This window comes from Manduca sexta, chromosome 11, assembly GCF_014839805.1.
Source record: "Manduca sexta isolate Smith_Timp_Sample1 chromosome 11, JHU_Msex_v1.0, whole genome shotgun sequence".
NCBI lineage: Eukaryota > Metazoa > Arthropoda > Insecta > Lepidoptera > Sphingidae > Manduca > Manduca sexta.
Window position 1 is genome coordinate 6362598 of NC_051125.1, and position 19918 is coordinate 6382515.

At 34.3% G+C, this 19918-nt stretch overlaps 2 protein-coding genes and 1 non-coding gene across 4 annotated transcripts in view; 1 reads left to right on the top strand and 2 right to left on the bottom strand.

The window, feature by feature from the left end:
- The window catches only part of LOC115442877, a 49389-nt gene extending 34128 nt beyond the window's left edge, over positions 1-15261 (top strand). For both annotated transcript variants that reach the window (XM_037437381.1, XM_037437382.1), the window contains exons 2-6: positions 9678-9879; positions 10634-10859; positions 13040-13213; positions 13641-13875; positions 14088-15261. In XM_037437381.1, the coding sequence (XP_037293278.1) occupies positions 9691-9879; positions 10634-10859; positions 13040-13213; positions 13641-13875; positions 14088-14310 (1047 nt within the window). In that variant the 5' untranslated portion in view covers positions 9678-9690 and the 3' untranslated portion in view covers positions 14311-15261. The remainder of the gene's footprint in view (positions 1-9677; positions 9880-10633; positions 10860-13039; positions 13214-13640; positions 13876-14087) is intronic.
- On the bottom strand, positions 11742-11812 carry Trnag-ccc. The gene has a single exon. It is a non-coding gene; the product is annotated as a tRNA-Gly (tRNA).
- Positions 15262-16367: 1106 nt separating the features above from the next.
- LOC115441812 lies at positions 16368-19834 on the bottom strand. Its single transcript, XM_030166725.2, has 3 exons — positions 18959-19834; positions 18066-18200; positions 16368-17593 (listed from the first exon to the last, which is right to left on the bottom strand). The coding sequence occupies exons 1-3, from the start codon at positions 19319-19321 to the stop codon at positions 17030-17032; spliced, it is 1062 nt and encodes a 353-aa protein (XP_030022585.2). The 5' UTR covers positions 19322-19834; the 3' UTR covers positions 16368-17029.
- Between the last annotated feature and the right edge of the window lie 84 nt (positions 19835-19918).

Consider the following 19918-nt stretch of genomic DNA (forward strand, 5'->3'; position numbering starts at 1 on the left):
CAAAAGCGTTAAATCAATTATCATTTTTAATAACAATTACAATGAGTCGAGTTTGGTTCGATGATTTTTATCGTGTATTCATAGTTTCGCTATAATTTTACTATGTTTACCGAATCAATTAACTATGTTATAATTTCTATTTGAATAAACATAATGTTACAACCACTTAACACTTATTTATTACCACATTAAGTAATTTAATAATTGCCGCTACTAACGTAAGATGTTAAAACGCCACATAAAACCTAATTACAATATTTAAACTTAATCTAATCGCAACAAAGTATATTTACGCGCTGCGTTGGTGTACGTTGATCTCGAAGTGGAGGACCGTAGTTTTTTTTCTTTTCAGACAGACGATGCAACCATGAAGACCGTATAAATCCTTCAAATATCGATTAAGCTTAAAACTTTTTAATCTCTATTTTCAGAATCGAGTATATGAATGGTACATTTTTAAATAAATTTTACACGTAAAAGGCCTTGAAGTCAATGAACCCGCCGCAATAGTGGCAGGTGTTTCAGATATTTTAGAAAAAAATACTTCTCGAAAAAACACGTTTCTTCTGCCACTGATGTTGTATATCACTACACCTAAATTATGCAAGAATCGAATTAAAAAGGGTTTACGCAGCTGGCGAACTCGTGCATTCCGAATTTAAAATCCAATCAAACATCCGAATAGGGGAAAGAACGCATAAAAATGCCGGTGAATTAATTTTATTTAGGTTCAAATTCCAAATCTGGCTGTGTAAGTACGCAATAAACCGAGCCATAAATATTTACTGGCAAATCTAAGTTAGGCCTGGTATTTCTACTTAATATGTTGAAGATGAGCAAGACATTCACGACTTTACCCTTACTGCTTACATGGTATTTGGTATGAAAGACGCCTGTTTAATACTAAATGGGACCAGAGTCACGATTTAACTGTGTAAATGTGAACTGCGCAAATTGTTTTACTTAAAGAATGTCTAGCAGCCTTGATCATTGATCAGGTAGCTAGAGTATTGTTTAGGTTTTTTAACAAGTTCGTGGATTACTTAATCTACGTGAACATTTTCTTCGAATGTTTTCAATCAATTGTAAAGTTAATGTTTTGTTATTTTATTTTATTCAAAACTTACTGAATTTTTACAAATAAATTGTAATCGTTTATTTGTACATATATTTTTAAGGGATTTAATCAAATAATCGTCTGAATAACTTATAATTAAAAATATACATATTTAACAAATAATTCCTTTGATGCGCGGCATTTTAACACCACTTAGGCAATAGCTTACACACGGATGGGCTCCAACTCTCGTTTGTTTTTCGTGTTGCAGTCGAAAGTGAAACGGCTAAATTACCGCGGTTACGCACGCGGCTCGTCAAAATCACACTCTGTTTACTGTTGAGTAACATTCGTTACTCATTATTTCTTTGCGTGATCCTTGCTATCGTTCATTTGTACCTTTCCTTTTACATTTCATATTATTTGTAAGCAGTATACAATTCAAAATTTACAAATCGATTGATCCAAAAACAAAATTATTAATAAACGCACTTATTTATATTTAGAATTAACAAGAGTTACTTTGAAGGCACACCGCAGTTCAAAGTTGTACTACTCTATAATTCAAATATCCAGTGTACAACTCTTTGCCGCGCCAGGATAAAAAAAACTAGACCCAGTCAAAAATAACATTCCAAGGAGCAATCACACGCTTGTGTAATGCAAATGACATTACGCATTGCAAGTCGGGCGCGAAGCGTAGGCGCTGAAATAACGCCCCATGAATATCAATAACAGGGCGCAGTGCTATCGGGGCTGCATTCAGTGTGACCCTGGGGCACAATATTCTGAAAAGCAATTGTGCCAGTCGCATATTGACTTATATTATTTTGATATTATGTGGGGAGGGTGTGTAGAGCTGACAAAGAGTAGCCGTGTAGAGGGGAATATTTTTTCTAAGTATTGTGTAGTGTGATTATGGAATTATCACACATTAATCTTACACTAACCATAAAAATATATTGTATTTTTATATTAAGTTTGGATTCATGTTTGGTAGGTTATCGTCGATGTTGCAATCATTCAGTATCGAGTTTATATTTTGCTTTGTAGCAAAACTTAAGTGGTCAACATGTCATCTACCTCAAACCAACAAAATAAACAATGTTGATAGTACTATAATTTCCCTTATAGTTTTGATTGACCGCACATTCATCACAAAAAGTTAAATAATTTTATAAAACATGTCACACTTTATCTTATTACCAGGGGGTCAATCCCCTCACGTTCCGCACCGTGGCTCTAGTCCTTTATTCAATACGACACATGCGTGTAACGTTTAAGTCATGAGGGCCAAGCTAATTGTTTTATACGATGCAGCTCTATTAGTAATAATAGTGCTATAATATAAGTAAAGGTCCACTATGAATATTACCGTTCATACTGAAATTATTAGAAGACTAAAGTTGATCGTTAAGTTTATAGTTGGTGAGTTGTTTAATAATGTTTATATCTCGCTTGCATTTGCATAATATTTTAAGTTTATTTTAATTTCAAGCAAATAGAGATAAAGATAAATATATATTTAAGTTTCGAACAAATTTAAGTGAAGTATATCCTAAAAACTATTAACACTTTAAATTCATTTATTTAAACAAGCCACGATATCACTATCTCATATGACTTGAATCGCAATAAGCATGCTAAGTGCACGCCATGGTTAAGCAACACTATAACGAAACGGCACTTCGGTCGACTCTACAAGCATATGTCCACGGACTAGTAATAACTAATAACTCGACACACATGCTGCAATTGAAAAATCAGGCTAATTGGCTCATTAAATAACAGGAATGAGCTGCATTTGTAATCATAGAAGTGGAGTGGGTGAAGCTCTTGAATAACTGTTCTGGTTCCGGCTCAAAAAGACGAGGTTGGCCTTTAGGGCACTTTCTAGAGGATATTGTTAAGTAGAACAAGAAACAGAATATAAACTAGCAACTACACAGAAACAAGAGGTCATATTTGGCTGTCTTAATATTATAAAGTTCCATGGTATATTTATTGCAAAATTTTAAGTATACATATCTGATGATTTTATGTCTCTTCAGTAAAACATTTCTTGTCATCTCGAATGATAAATTATTCCTAAAGAGGAAACGACGAATAATTTTTCTTTTCAAATTTGTTAACAATATGCAAATTTGGAATCAAATTTCTCTAAAATTAACAAAAATTGTATCGAGCCGTGTAATACATAGTGCAGTTGTCAAAATGAGCAAACCAATAATAATAATTATTTAAATCCATTATACTTTTATTCCACCTACTCCTTGAAGTTGGGACTAGTGCGCATTGGATCGATGTGGTTTTCACAATGTGATAGCACATTGCAGAAACAAAAATACTTTATCTACACAATATTACAAACTTTTTAAAGACATGATATAATATGTATTCATGTTTTTGAATTTTAATCCATGTTGGTAGAAATGAATCTAAAGAATTTGTTATTATCCAGTTAATAAACAAGTGTACAATGCGTATTGTGATTGTGAGACAAATGTTCGACTATAATAGTACATTCAAAATATTGTCTCAACGATCGCCTTTGTTCTATGCATGTTTGGTACAAATTGAAGTGTCTTGTTTTTTAAATGACTCGCACAGATTGCGTTCTGTATTATCTGTGTAGAATAAAAGTAATAAGAATATTTACTAACATAACTACGAAATACTATTAAAAGACTCCCAAAACTATATAGTACAAAATGTGATTTTTTTATAAACTACACCATCCATTAAGTTATATTAAATTAATTACTAAGATAAATCAACCATCTCTCAAAAGTTTAAAAGTTCTGTATTCTAATCATCGAGGATATCTCATTAAAGTTTTTTCAAAAGCTTCTATTTTATTTTTAATATAGCGCTTAATAATTTTAGTTCTAAAACAACTTTAAAACATTTTCCAGAATTGCAATAAATATTCCGCAAGATTCAACAAGCTGAAACATAGATTTCCAACATCAAAACACCACTTGTATTTCGATGAAGACCTCACTATAATTTACGATGCCGAGTGGATCTAAAATAAACACAGAATTCTAAGTACATACATAACGTTCTATTTTATTGCGAAAAGGAACATCACAGGACGAATGGCGTCGGCGTCATCCAACGGATGTTCTAAATTTAAATTTCAACGGGCCGCAGCTCTTGCTATTCATTTATGTTGTATAGATTATGTTATGAGTGGTATAACATGAAATGAAAATTGAATTTCGCGATGTCGATTAAAATTCTTATTACAGCAAATTCATTTATTGAATAAAACTATTTTTCTATTAGTCATAAAGATTAGACATGATCTAGACAACGTCTAAGACCTTCAAAACGGCAATTAGCTCCTCAAGACGGACTGAACATTAAACTCAATTATAGTTAAAACACCTTAGTGCAATTGTGGATAGATGTAACAAACGAAGCCACCCACTACGTTCTACTAACGCCCGAAATTAATAACCAATCCTAATCCAATGTATGCCATCTAAGATTGATAATTCATTCGTTTTTATGGATAAAGCATGCCAATAACCAATCCATAGATTCAGTAAGCTATCTCTAACAATAATCGATCTTTGAGAGGACGGATTACAGATCATAGATTACCCTCTGTTTGAAAATGACAGTTTACGCTTGCCAATACTCTATCTACCCGTTTTGACATTTGATTTGATTGTTGTAAACAATCGAATTTTCCAATCGGACCAATTCCTCAGTTTACTCCATATGTTTTGAATATCGCTTACACTGATTTTAAGGGAAACGAAAAGGCAATGGAAATATCCATATTCTCTAGTGACAGTGACGACAGTGATTTGGAGGGACTAGCGATACTGATAGCGAAACTGAAAGTCGCGCTTCATCACGGGTAATGAAAAGAGTTAACTACATGCAGACCCTGAATGAGTTTGATTTCACGTTTGGATAGGCTTTCGAAATCTGCTTGCCAATCATTGTTAGTTAAACTGATCTCGTATATTCGTGTTACTTCTATGTACAAGGTAAATAATTTTTGACATTATTTACAAAAAATACCGTACCTACCGAACTATTAGATAGGTACTAACAAGGGAGCAATTGCATCGTTTTTCAGGAACTATGGTGTTTCTCCATTCCATCAACTTTTGCTAAGGAATAGGAAATATTTATATTATCTTTTTCAGGACATTTGGTACATGGAAACGTCGCTTCCCTGTGATTGCATTGACATTGCGTTTATCTTTACCTAAAGTTCAAACAATAATAATTGCAACTGCAGTTTTGCACAATATTTGTCGGAATCACAGGCTAGAGGAAATTCCAACCCAAGTGGAATTATCAACTGCTGATATTATTAATTATGAGAACAATATAGAGAATCAAGATGTTGGAGAAAGAACATCATTAACAAATAACTTCTTTACTTAGTAAAATAAAATACCTTTACAATCACTGCTATTTAGTTTTATTGCTTTATCTACATTTGTCATTCAAAATAATAATTACAAATTAACATAGTTTTATTAGTTGAAAGTTAAAACATAACAGGCAAAATTTCCATACATTATCTATACTATTATATAAAGCTGAAGAGTATGTTCGTTTGAACGCGCTGGTCTCAGGAACTTCCGGTTCGAATTGAAAAATTCTTGTAGTGTTGGATAGCCCATTTATTGAGGATGGCTATTATAGGGTATATGTATATCATCACACTATGACCAATGGAACCAAAAACGGCTAAAATTGATTACTTTTGAGAGCTTCCGTTGCGTGCGCTGCATAAACGGTTAAAGTTATGCAACAATTATGTATAACGGAATTGTAATTTGTTCCATAACACTGGATAATGTGTACAGAGTCCAATTATTATTATATGGCACCGAGTTTACTGCGTACTTCATACTAAAAACTAAATCCTTTAAAGATTTATTAATATATTATGAACAATGTTATTAAACTTCAGTGTCAAAATATGTCAGCAACCACATTACTCACGTTCCATTTTGAAACTAATTAAAAAGTTTGTATCTTAAATATGACATGTACTAATTATTAATTATTTCTTTTGAGGGCTAAAATACATAAAATATTTTTTATTACTCCAAGTCTTATTTTTCGCAATTAGGCAAATATTGAAACGAATAGTTTGTATGGAAAATACAAAAAGTATTTTTTTTACGAATGGAATATTCTGCATAAAATGGAATGGTCAGGAGGGAACGCATCTGGAAAGGATTGCCAGCGATCTATCGTTGAAGGCAAGCAAGGATAGGCGAGTTAAGATATTGGCATGCCAATAGGAGAGCAATCGAAAGATAGTCGGCAATCTAAGATAGGTTTCAGTCTTCGATAGTAGATACATTATTAATTTCGGGCGTAAATGAAGACTAAATTTGCGTAGTATAATGAAATGTCAATCAACTAAATTAAGTATTTAACATTCGTTTATAAATTACGAGTAACACCATTACCATTAGTTATAATATAGTACCTACTCTATACCATCAAATGTCTGATCTAGAAACCAAGTTAAATCTAACCACATAACCCTAAGTACTCTATGGATAAGTAAACCGGGATATGCTGTTAAGCTTCAACGTTACCGTTTGTTTGAACTAGATCATCGGCGAGTAGATCCTGATCAAACACCGAGCGTAAACTTGTTACTGCAGTTACTGGCGCATCGGTGACGAGGACCGATGTTGATAGACATTAAAATTAGTAAAAACTTTTTATTTAACTCCTCTATAACAAATAGAAATAACGATAAAATTCAATTAATTTTTGTTTTATTATGTAGGGATATATACATTACGTTAAATAATTATTGTATTATTTACACAAGTAAATCTCCTGACAGGATTTTATCTCCACATACAGCAATCAAATTTTGGTTCAATTTAAAGGTTTTTCTCTTTAGAAGATTTAAATTAAAACTTGTTTATAAATATATTTTTTGACTATTGCTTTTTGTCAGCAAATCGTTTAATTAAATACTTACCTATTATATATTATAGCAGTGCGTAAAGAATAACTAACCTGCCAAACTGGATTTAAAGTGTAGTCATTTTTTTTTCTCAGCATCCCTTTATTTGATACCCAAAACATGGGCGTGCACAAAAAATAACTAGTCCATCATCTTGGGCCGTTCGCCATATTACATTTAAATGACGTCACTTAACTAACCACGCATTATCATCCAAAATAAACGTGTATGCAAAATTTTATCTTAATAGGCTGAGGATAAATGCATTAAATATCATTTGTAAGTAATGTGTGAGTTTTTTAGAACAATATACAATATTGCTTTGCATCAGCTGTCTCAATCTCAAAAACTAAAGCGTCCGAATACAGACCATCTGATAACAGATAGCACTAAACTAGCTTCTTCTTTATCAGTGTTGACCTCACGTCCAATTCTTAATATGAATCACGTACAAAATGTGACCCTGATCTTGCGGTGTTATCGCCGAAAACAATGCACAATGATTATTCCCATATTTTTGTCTGTCTGTACGTGTATTTGTATCATATCTCGTAATGATAACGAGCGTAGTGATTATTTTCTTACCATCTGCTTAACTAATGTTTTTTGTATGCAAATGTTATTGCTATTATACGGCAGTTGTGACGTCATCATCTAATTAATACGAGCGTTATATTATACACATAGACCATCCCATTATTAGACATAAAGCTTCTATTGTTATTATACGATTATAATATGTGATTATACGTTGTATTTTGAATAGTTAAAATATTTATTTTCTTATTTTCAGTGACCATATTTTGTTGATAATTTTTTTTAAATAATGTAACGAAACCCTCGGAAACCCACCGAATTAAACCTTGATTGAAATGAAAACAAAAAATAAGTGTAAACAAAAAGCTTTAATTCAACTGCAACATATACAATTTAATAATAAAAGAACTAAGTAACAATAATCGTAGTAAGTATTCGCATTAAAATACAAAAAAAATATATATAATAGGCCATGTTAGGAAGTGGCTTTCTTCGGATCTTACACTTTATTAGGTAATTAAAATTGAATAAAGAAAGGCAAAGATTAAGTACTAAATTATTAAGTTAATACCTAGCATAAATCTTAGTTTAAAGTTTTAACTTTGAAAGCGTCTTGAAAACAGACTTTCAAATTATACTCACTTAACAAATATTTTACAACACCGACATTAAATAACTCTAATTGATATTATTTTATTTGTGTTATTTTACCTATCCATGAGCATGCTATAAGTAGGTACACATTATGAACGATCTTATGAATCTTAAATTAAATAACCGTGAACGCGATCAGTTAGAAATTATATTTTTATTTTATATCCGTTATAAGAGAGTATTATCTTTATGTTTATACTTTATCTTGATTCATATTTTATTTGTGCTGGTCGACTTTCATGCGGAACCATTAAGTAGATAGTTGGTTAGAAAAGTATATACTTTCTTTTAATAATGAGCCATAATACGATAGAGAAATCTTACCGTGTGCAGAGATTACAATACTTCAGTGATTTATAAATTACACAAAAATTTAAAAATAGGTACATCACGCTAAACACAGTTTGGCATTAACAATTTAAAACAATTAAATACTCCCAATGTTGTCCAGATTTTTATGGCTATTTCAACGATTCGTAGATAAGTAGTTTTTTAGATTACTTAATATACAAATATTGGTTACTTCCTAACCCAAATATGCATTGGAAATGATTTACCGATATTATCTTTAATACAACATTAAATTATCTAAGCGGTTACAATGAGTATTAATGGTCATGGGTGGTAAAGTCACATATTAGGAATGCGACAAAATGTGAGAAGCTCATTGTTCATACAACGGTGTTGATCCCATTACGTTCATTGTTTGCTCAGCCAACATCCGCCGTTTCTTACTAACTATAAACATGCTAAATGTTCAATGAGTAGATCGGTGAAGGACACCATCCGTTGTTTACGGTTCTTTTTCCCTTGATTAGAGAGGTTATAACGCGTTGTTTTAGCACTGTTAAGTACAATGAAAGAGTATATGCTGCATGTTTCTGCAATATGTACCTACTGTTTCTAAAAAAAGGTTAAACTGAAGTAATTACAACTATAAAAGAGCATTTACTTTACGACACAACTCACGCCTTTTATCCCCGAATGGGGTAGGCAGAGGCGCAGTTAGTCACCGTCCATATAATACATGTACTACGAAGTATAGGTCAATGTAGTGCACCCACTATTCATCGCGTTTATTCCGTCGCATGATGTGATAGGGGGCGAGCTTATCGACATATCGGGCAAAAATTCCTTCCTGATCCTGAAACTGAGTAAAAAAACCCAATGTCACTTTGCCCGACCCGAGGATCGAACCCGAGACATCAGGACTGCAGTCGTACCGTAAAAGCACCACGCCATCGAGGCAGTCATTTACTCTTTTCTAAATGATAAAGTCGATTTTATATTGGAATCAAACTTTCGGTAACGTTTCGGCCGATCCAATCCATCAATGTAATAATTCCATGACAAATTTCATCCCTATTTGCCACGCTTGACCTTTATAAAATTTTTACTTCTATATCTTACGTATAAATATAATTTTTAATTAAATTAACAAATAATTAATTGTTACAGATCGTTATAATGCATGGCTTCTAATCAAGAAATGGATCCCCTCACTTGGTTGTCGCTGGGGTTGCAATTAGCGGCCCTATGCTCCATCGTGGGAGCTCTCCTTCTGTACCTGTTGAGGAAAGTCAGAGTAGCCGAGGTCCTGCCAGTAGACAGCGCTAAAACCGTACTCGTCACTTCTGTGGACACTGCACTGGGACTACAGGTATCTACCTACCACTATTATCATTAAGGTCCGATTTCCCCTGGGAGAGAGGGCTTCCACAATGAATATTCATTTCTATCAGTCTATATTATGTAAAATATCACTAGTTACGTCGATATAATTTAAAAAATGCGAAAGTTTGTTTGCTTGAATTTTGATTAGAAGTAAACGCTGATACCGTTGGCCGTGGATGAAATTTGGAAAACGTATAATATATTATAGGCCACTTTGTATCCCGATAACCAAACAATGAAAAATGTATACGCTTCTTTTTAAAATGTCAGAACCAGCCTCTATTAATTCAATGAACTACCTTTACTACACGCAACGTCTAATCAAAATTCAAACTAGCACTTGGATTACCGATGGCTTACTTACAGGAAATCATTTTTGTCATACATGGTATGTTTCGTATAAGTATGCCTAAGTTACTTACTACTTATAAGTGAGATTTAAATCTTAATTGGAATAAAATCGTCGATAAATAATAGGGTTAGGTCATAGAGCTTTTGTATGCAGCATATCGAAGGGGACATTGTCTTACAAAAAATCGAAGTGAAAGAAAGCATTGCCGCTAAATTTCATACGCCTAGAGTGATTTAGGAAGGCTAAAAAAACACAACATCACTAATCCATCTTGATGGACGGCAAAACATTCAAATTTCACTATCAGTGTAATAGTAAAAAATCCTGAGAGTGTCCACTTATAGGTATACGATTAACTTGCCTATAATTTACTAAACACTCATTACAGATAGCAACTTACTTAAGCAGTCGTGGATGGCGCGTGATCGCTGGTTGTCGTTCTGGCGGCCTGGGTGCGCGGCTGGCTGAATCGTGGCTACAGACACACGCGGCGTCTACGCCTGAAGACGAGCCCCCGCCGAGGCTCGTCACCCTGGACTTGGATGTGGCTAGAGAAGACTTACTGGAGGAAGCGGCGAGGGCCACAGCACAGCATTTGCCGGCCGGAGAACACGGTACGATGAGCGTATTTTTTTTTATATCTTTTTTATTTATGTTTTTTATTTATTTGGCCACATTGTTCACACTAATAGTTATGAATTAATTATAAAAACTAATACAATTAAGTTGCACAAATGTAAGAATTATTTAAAGGTAATGGCGTAATATTACGTGTAGAAAATGTACTTAATTGGAATCACATATTTTTGGCTTTATTTTCTGGATGCATTTGTAAATTTAAAAGCACGAAAAATCTCGCTATTTGCGTTGCATTATTCGAATCATAATATTTTACATTTTTATGCATTCTCGACTTTATCCTCGCGCCATATGCCATCGACATTTATGAAAGTAAGTATTTGTAGAAAGTACATAAAATAACATGTCAGTTTAGTAATGTGTAGGTAATACACTAAAGAAACATTTCTCCATAAGTCCCTGTATGGGAAATAAGTACCTAGTGGGTAGAGATTTATGCATTTGATAGGTAAACCAGCTTTCACCACATTCCTTCCAAGATATTTTTTTTAATAGAAATAAGAACGGAAAATAATATTTAGATTACATTTAAGATTATTTAAGGTTAAGTAAGTAAGTATTATTTAAGGTAGTAAGTATTATTTAAGGCGATACCTCATATTAAATTTCGTCATATTAAATTTTAAAGGCCGAAATATCCATGATTATTAATTATTTTTACGTTTTTCTTTCAACTGCGAGAACTAATCACTAACTAGACGTGAATTTAAATTCTTTACTTGCCAATACTTGTTTAGTTACCCAGATTAAAGCCGAAACAAAATGTATGAAAATGGACCTTGAGGTATCGCCTTAAGGTAGTAGTGAAACATGGGTATAAAATACATTTTAATAAAAAAATTAAGTAAAAGTTAAAGTGCACTGCCCGGGAATCGAACCCGGGTCGCAAGAATGGGAATCTTGCATGATACCACTACACCAGCAGTGCTTGTGTAACTAAGACGAAATAACTATATATAAATGTAAAAATAGACACTATCTATTCAATAAATGTAATAAAATTATAATTAATATTATAACAATCTCTTTAACAATTAACATATTAATCGGAATACAGCCTACAATCAAAATACTATAATACTTAGTTGATGTTTATATTGCGCCATCTGTTATCATTTTCTCAACTAACTTAATGCGCAGCTCGACATGCACTTCCAAGTTATTGTGATGGTAATGTAACTGATTCCTAAATCATTCCATAGATGGCGTTGTTTAATCTCACAATATTTACAACTTTTTAATTTTATAAAATATCTTTATCTTGTATCAGTATTAGAAAACTAGCAAGTCTAGGAAGACTAGGAAGTAGAAGCACACTTTTAGCTATTTTTTTTACTATGGGACCACGTTACATTTTATATTTGGCGCTAAGTATGAAACCGATCTTTAAAACGACCCTAGGTCAATATTATTGCTGCATATCTGGGTTTATACAATGTTACAATTGATAAACGCAGCCTATGAAAACCATGTCGTCTGTTGGCAATATAGTGCAATATCTCGTCAGTCGGTATCAACTAGTGGTGGATGTAAATCTATGACTTAGATAGCGAAAATTATTGCACTATAATAAATTTCACCTCCATACGATTCAGTTTGTTACACAAACCTATTTATTGTGCAATTATATTGAAAGTCCATATGTTACCCGTTCAAATATTGTGCAATCCGTATTGCGCAATACTATTGTCCGTTCAAGAGCCACCGCGCCATGTCGGCTTGCGCAGTGGTCTATAGTTACTAATAGCAACATGGTTCTATAAAATCTATATGATTCTTGATACTTACATAAAACAATCAAATACACATATTTCGGGTCTATCCATTATATCCCCGAAATATGCGTACTATTCTCGATAGGGCAAAGGCGCAACCAGAGCAACCGCTTTTCGTCAAGTGTTTTACGTCCCATGATGTGATACGGGTGAGTCTATCGCCACGTCGGGTACAAATTTTAGACTCTGAGCTAATACTGAGCAGAAAATCCCATCACTTTGCCCGGGATTTGAACTTAAAACGTCACAGCAGTGTCGTATCGCGCATGTATACAACGCCGCCAAGCCAATGCTAACGCATACATAATACTTTTTTAACAAGTTTGTAAAGGCAAGCCGGTTAAATTGTATTATATGGGCCAGTGGTACGCTTGTCGCAGGCATATGGGCGGTGATCAACACAGCGGGTAGCAGCGGCCGCGGGGGTGCCGCGTGCTGGGAGAGCGCCCTGCGTGGCAACGTGCTCGGAGCGCTGCGAGTCGCGCGCACCTTCTCTCCCCTGCTCGCCGCTGCCGCCGCCGACCATCCTCACGCAGGAAGACTCTTTTACATCGGTAATAAATGTCAATCATAACATTATAAACTGACTTTTGCTCTCGACTCCGCCCGCTTAAACGATTTTTCCGGGACAAACGTCTCAAACAAAATATATTTTGAGATCTTTATAAGTATTTGAAACGTTTTTCATTGATGCTCCGCTCCTATCGATCATAGCGTGATGTTACATAGCCTACAGCCTTTCTCGATAAATGGGCTATCCAACACTAAAATAATTGTTCAATTAGAACCAGTAGTTCCTGAAATTGGCTTGTCCATACAAATATAGTCGTCAGCTTTATATAATATTATAGGTAGATATGATTTTTTATCTACAACACACGATTAATCCGATAAGAAACCCATGGTGGCAATCAGCTTCGTCTTTAAGAATGCTTCTGTAACTATTTTTGCCAATGACGAAAATATTTTTTTATGTTCAAGGACTGACATCAGATACAGCATGCGAGAGTCTGGCCCGAGCTGACGGCGGCGAGAACGGTGAGGGTAGCGCCGGAGCGGCCGCGGCTCGGTGGGGGACTTGGGGCGCCGCGCGGGCCTTGCGCGCTAACTTGCGGGCGCGGCGGCTTCATGTAGTACTGCTGCACGCGCCTGATCTATCCGCCGCTGAAATATACGCCCCGCCAATGCAACTGCAGCCCTCCACTCAGCCAGAAAGGTAAATTCCAATTAGATAAACATAAGATTAACGAGTATGTTAATTTCATACCTCTCTGTCCGACGAAGTAAAAACAAAATCCACTGGTGACCATTTGAAACAAAAATATCTCAATGAAGGAATAACGGCACGGGGATTGTTATCGGCTGCTCCCAACGGAGTTCACGCATCCTTACTTAGGTAATTTCATGTTATATTTTTACTCTTTCTAGTCGGCCAGATACTCCGAGCTCGGAAGTGAGCGCATCAACAACTAGCTGCGCTGTCACAATGCCCGGTGAAGCCGCTGAATACAGCGCCAAAGTCATTCCCACCAGCGCATTGAAGGTGCTCGAGGAAGCCCTAACAGCACCATCGCCGAGGGACTCATACTATCTTAAGCTAAAACATGACTCCTGGTTCACAAGAATGCCGTCCTTGAGAGTCGCGCACTGAAGAACTATATTCTATTAATTCAATGCCAAAATATTGTGCTTGCAAAGTTATATTTAACTATATTTGGATTTATAAAACCATATTATTTTCGTAAACAGCGTCAGCATTTTTCTGAACCAATCATTGCTTGGTTTTTAGGGGCCAATTTAAATCTAAAATATGGAGCATATACTTAATATTGATATACTAATATTAATTATACACATTTTATAAGGTGAGGGATGATCAATTCACTTCCGGTGGTTTTATAATATTTGCAAATGTCTATCACGCTATATTTCTTTATGATATACATTTATCTGATTTTAGTGTAAGAGATTAACTTTCTTAAAAGTAAGTGTTTTAATGTTCTGTTTTATAGCCACATGTGTATTTTATTATAATGCGTTATATTTACTCACCAATCAATTTTTATCGACCTACTCATCCCCCAAAAATCGATGGCACGGGATAGTGGATGTAGCGTGCCCTATAATGTATCCAAGATTTGCTAAATGTGACGACACGGAAAGGAAATTTTTTGTCGTTGTTCACATCATAAAGAAATTGCTGCAAAAATGTTATATTAAGTGCTTTAACTGTGAGAATTGTAAATATTCCAAGCTCACATAGTGCCAATGATTTTATATAACTATTGGATTATTGATATGAGATAAGAGGATCTGTGCATGATTGTACATTTATAAAGTCAAATCTTCACTGTTTCTTAAAATTTGCTTATCAAAAATAGTGAAGCTTTGTATTTATTAGCAATTATTCCAAGATAAGAAATAAATGCGATTATATTTTAAATTTTAGATCCAGTGAAGCCAGTACGTTAATCTATGGATTCATAGTGTTACAAGTTCGTGGTAATACGTCTAGTTTTTTACGTCTCGTTACTTGTGTGTTACAATGAATCATAATCATGTAAATAATGTTTGTGTTGTATATTAAACATTTTATCTTAAACTATGGTTTTATTTACGATTACCCAATTGCAAAAGGCTTAAAGTTATACTATTTATTGAGCTAATTAAATCCGATAACGAAACCTTTTTATTTTAAACATGGGTGGTATATGATTGATTAGTATACCTTATAAGTACTAATATATTGTAACTTCACGCATAAACAACCACGAATATGATTTCTCAGTCATGGGATTGTAGACTTTATAGGAAAAAAATAGGGATAAAGAAGGGAGGAGAATCTTTATTGTCCTGAATCACCACTTATTATTAAACCTTGGTAGACGGCCAATGGCCCGGGACGTCATGCTTTAGAAGAACCTCCTGTCATGTCCATCTGATGCCATTATTCTTATGAATATCTTTTCTATTCAATCTTATACACTAAAATCGGGCACCTTTTCTTTGCATCCTACCGGAGACTTCGCGCCAACTAAGGCCGCCACTGCATAGTGATACCCCTCTGTTGGAGGTAGCATATTTATGTTGTAGAAAGTTTGAGCCTCGCTGTGTAGCTACTGACATGTTAGTTATCAGTTAATCATTGTAAATATTGCCTACTAGCTGACCCGACAGACGTTGTCCCGTCTTAACTATGAATTTGTAGCGCGCATTCTGTCAATCGCCGACAGTTAATTCAAACAATTGACAGTTATATAAAATTAATATTTTCGTTAAGTTTTCTTAAATTTTCTAATTTTCCGCGCAATGTTTTGATTTTTTCTTTCATAAGAACCTTCTCCTGACAATAACAAACACAACAAAAAAAATTGTGAAATCGATCCAGACGTTCACACGTCAAGGCGTGACAAAAGGAAATAGGGATTCATTTTTATATATATAAATTTGAATTGTCTGAATTGCTGTTGTAAGTCACAAGTTTCAAATTTAAACACAACTAACAAATACATTAAAGAGAACCAACACGTACAGCATACATCGATATTACTAGAAATAAAAAAATAAATACTTTCGTATTAATTACTTATGTACGGCAGTTCACACTGGGTCAAAGTATGAATTTGTAATAATCAGAACATTTATGCAATATTATAGCAATTGATTATTCGATATTGGTATGTATTTATTGTTATTAAAAGTATTGCGTCATATTTATAATTTTTTATTATACGATATAAATATCAAGAACTAGACTGTAGCGAACAGTTAAGATCATTACGTACATAGTTTTATCTTTAAATGTGTAATACCTAATACTACTCTTTATTTTATTAATTTTATTGAACACCATAATTATTTTATTGATAAAAACTAATTATTAACTGACTTTCTTCTCCAAGAAGCAAACGATCACGGATACAATAAATCATTCGTAAAATCCGTACCGTATTTCATATTTAAATAATATACACATACACTTATTCACTAACAACACTATAAGAACGCACAGTGCGCTGGAATAAATAGTAACGGAAATTTCATAGTTTTCTTTGGCCTTGTTCGACTTCGTTTATTTGACAGCCCAGGAAGCAAATTTGTATCGCAATATTAGCCAACCACAGCGCGTCTTTACCAACGCCCTACGAAGGTGGTCAAGCCGCATGCAAAAACAGACTTATAATAGGATTTCATATACTTGGCTAGTAATGTTTGTAACGACGGGCCTCAGTCAATCCCTTCATTTGAGGCTCTATAGATCTCTAATGCCAAATTCCAATAGAACACTGCAAAGACTACTATTTGTGAGTAGAGTTCTACAAATTATTTTAGCTCCATTACGGCGTTTATTAAATTCCTTTACAAAATATTCATGTTAAATTTTTTGGTATCAGAAGATTAAGAGGGTCATGAGATTCGTCATTGTCTTTAAGATTAGAGCTGTTTCGGCGACCACAATTACGACAGTTGAAACTTTGGTAGTCTTCATTTTCGTAATCAGAAGTGCAGTCTGGCGATGTCGTTAGCACTTCACTTTTAGCTACTGTTGAAGTTTGTAGCCTATTGTCTGGATTGTGGTAGGTCAAATTACAGCTGCCAATATTACAATTAGTAGTTTGGGGGCCAAAATAATTTTGGGTTAAACCAATACAATGAGACATCGACAGCTGTCCCATTTCCGCCATAAATAAGACTTCATTTATCATTTTCTCTGCCAATAATCTTTGTGTGTCATTCCGTATATCCTTCATTTTCAAAGTCACATTTGTGGCGAAAATTTGGTATCTATCATCTCCCCATTTACGTTTCTTGGAATTATTTTCTTGTTCCTGTTGTATGGTTTCAGTACCGTCTGGCGGGTTACGCTTTGTCAGGCTCAGGAGCTTCTTTGCAGGTATGTTTAGATCTATTGATAACAAGGAAGGTGATTGATCCTGGAAAACACAAGATATTGGATTCAGGTACTTGTGTTGGGAGGATTTTTGGGAATACAATATACGGGTGTCCCAAAAATATTACGACAGACTTAAGAGAGAGAAGATAGCTTGTTCAATCTGATATAAAAAATGACATCCATAAAAGTGTCACTCTTTTTTTCTCTCTTCTCTTTTTAATTCGATATTTTTATCGAAAATAAGCAATAACTTTCAGATACATATTTTTACACTAGGGGAAATCGTATAATATTTTTATACACATGCGACTACGCGCAAGTCCTACAAACTTCAAAATATGTAGAAATTCGTTTGCCATGTCCGTTTACTCGGTTAAAGTTGTTTGGGGAAGTCGACCTCTGCTAGTTATTTTGCTAATCTAAATATCGCTTAAGACACAAAAAAACTGATAACAGAAATAAATCCAAAACAAATAGTTACCTGTTTCAAAATAACATCAATTGTTTATTACCTGCGCAACTAGTGATATTTTTTGTGGCTGGTTACTAGATGACAGAACTTCTTGGAGTCCGTTAGAAGAATTTGTATCCTGACTTTCAGAAATATCATCCACATATGCTTCGGTCTGTTGGCCTGCAGTTAAATCCTGAAATAAATAAATACATTTTACTTACGGTTAAAATGCAATTAACAAAATTTTAACTTTGGTCATACTTTTAAAATAATAACTTTTAATTCAATTTGTTAGGATTACTGTGAGTTACATTTTTATTTTTACTTATTGCATTAAAAATTACCCTCTAATTCAGAGTAAGCGGTTTGAATTAAATACTCTATAAAAAAAATTTTGCTTCGATATTTTGATTACCCACATCACGCATTTATCCCCGAAGGGGTATGCAGAGACGCAACAAGAGCACACACTTTTCGCTAAGTGTGTTTCGTCCCATGATGTGATAGGAGGCGAGTCTATCGCCATATCGGGCACAAATCCCAAACTCTGGGCTGATACTGACCAGAAAAACTCAAGTATCACTTTGCCTGTCGCGGGATTCGATCCCAGGACCTCAGAGTTACCGTTACCGCAACAGAGGCCGTCATATATTTTTTGATATTTTGATTGAAACATATTAAACTTCATTTCTTATTACATGCACGCAATCACTAACATACCTATCTGTAGAGTGTAGACTGTAGAGCCACGACCACACACCTATTTATTCATAATATGTCACCAATACTTACAATAACAAACATCAGTACACTAATATAAATAAATAAATTTGGAATTTAGGATACATCTAAAATAAGGGGAATCACACACAAACCAAACAAACTATTATAATATGATCACAGCACTGGCCACTAGATCTGTATAATATTCCTTGTCAAAATGTTACTTACATCTTTTTCATTTCCGTTGTAAGTTATTGTATAATTTTTATGAGTTTCCAAAAAATCAAATAAGTGGTAATACCACAATTTAGGAACATAAGTGCCGTTGCCGGACCGCTCTGACTCTTTAACTTTCTTCTTTTCCTTCCTGTGATTAGTTCTTAATATATTTATTTTCTTAACAACCGTCATACGGTCAGCTCTGGGCTCTAGGAGTTGATAAATGCGCAGCAACTTAGCGTACGCTACTTGTTTTTTCATTTTATCATGATAGTCCTTTGATTGGGTATCCCAGAGGCATGGCTGGCTTTGATAACACTTGATAAATTCTTCTAACAGTTGTATAGTGCCTTTTCTTCCTTCGCTAGTCATTATGCATGAGTAGTGACTGATAACAGAATAAGCAATAATCCAATCGCGTCTGACACTATGGAGCTCTCGAGAGCGACTGCCAGCGATTGCCGCGGTTTACGCTTGCGCCTTGCGCAAGCATAATATTGGGGAAAGTAAAGTTGCGCTATGCATGCCCCACACATCCAGTTATAACTGTACAGCTTTTGACTCTTGAGGCGCAATAAAAATTGCCTTAAGATTGTGACCAAGTATGCTCTGTTTCATCGTTAGACTTTTCAATGTGAAATTGCTTTAGAATGGGAAGAACAAGTAACATTTAAGTTAAACATAATGTCGACTGGGCTTTCAATTTGATAAATATTGCTGCAATAAAAAGTTATAAGGAATATTAAGTATTTTAATACCTAATTTAGACGTCTAAAGAAAAATTGCGAATCTATTAATTAACGTAACTTGCACTTTACTTTTTTTGGTCAGTTAAATTTGAAATTTACTCTCTCTATTATCGTCAGGTGTGAGGTAACAAACAAAACTTTAAGGCTAAGTCAGAACAAAAGAAAGTTAAAGTAAAATTAATATTGTTAATGTTAAACTATAATAGATTTAAGTAGATAA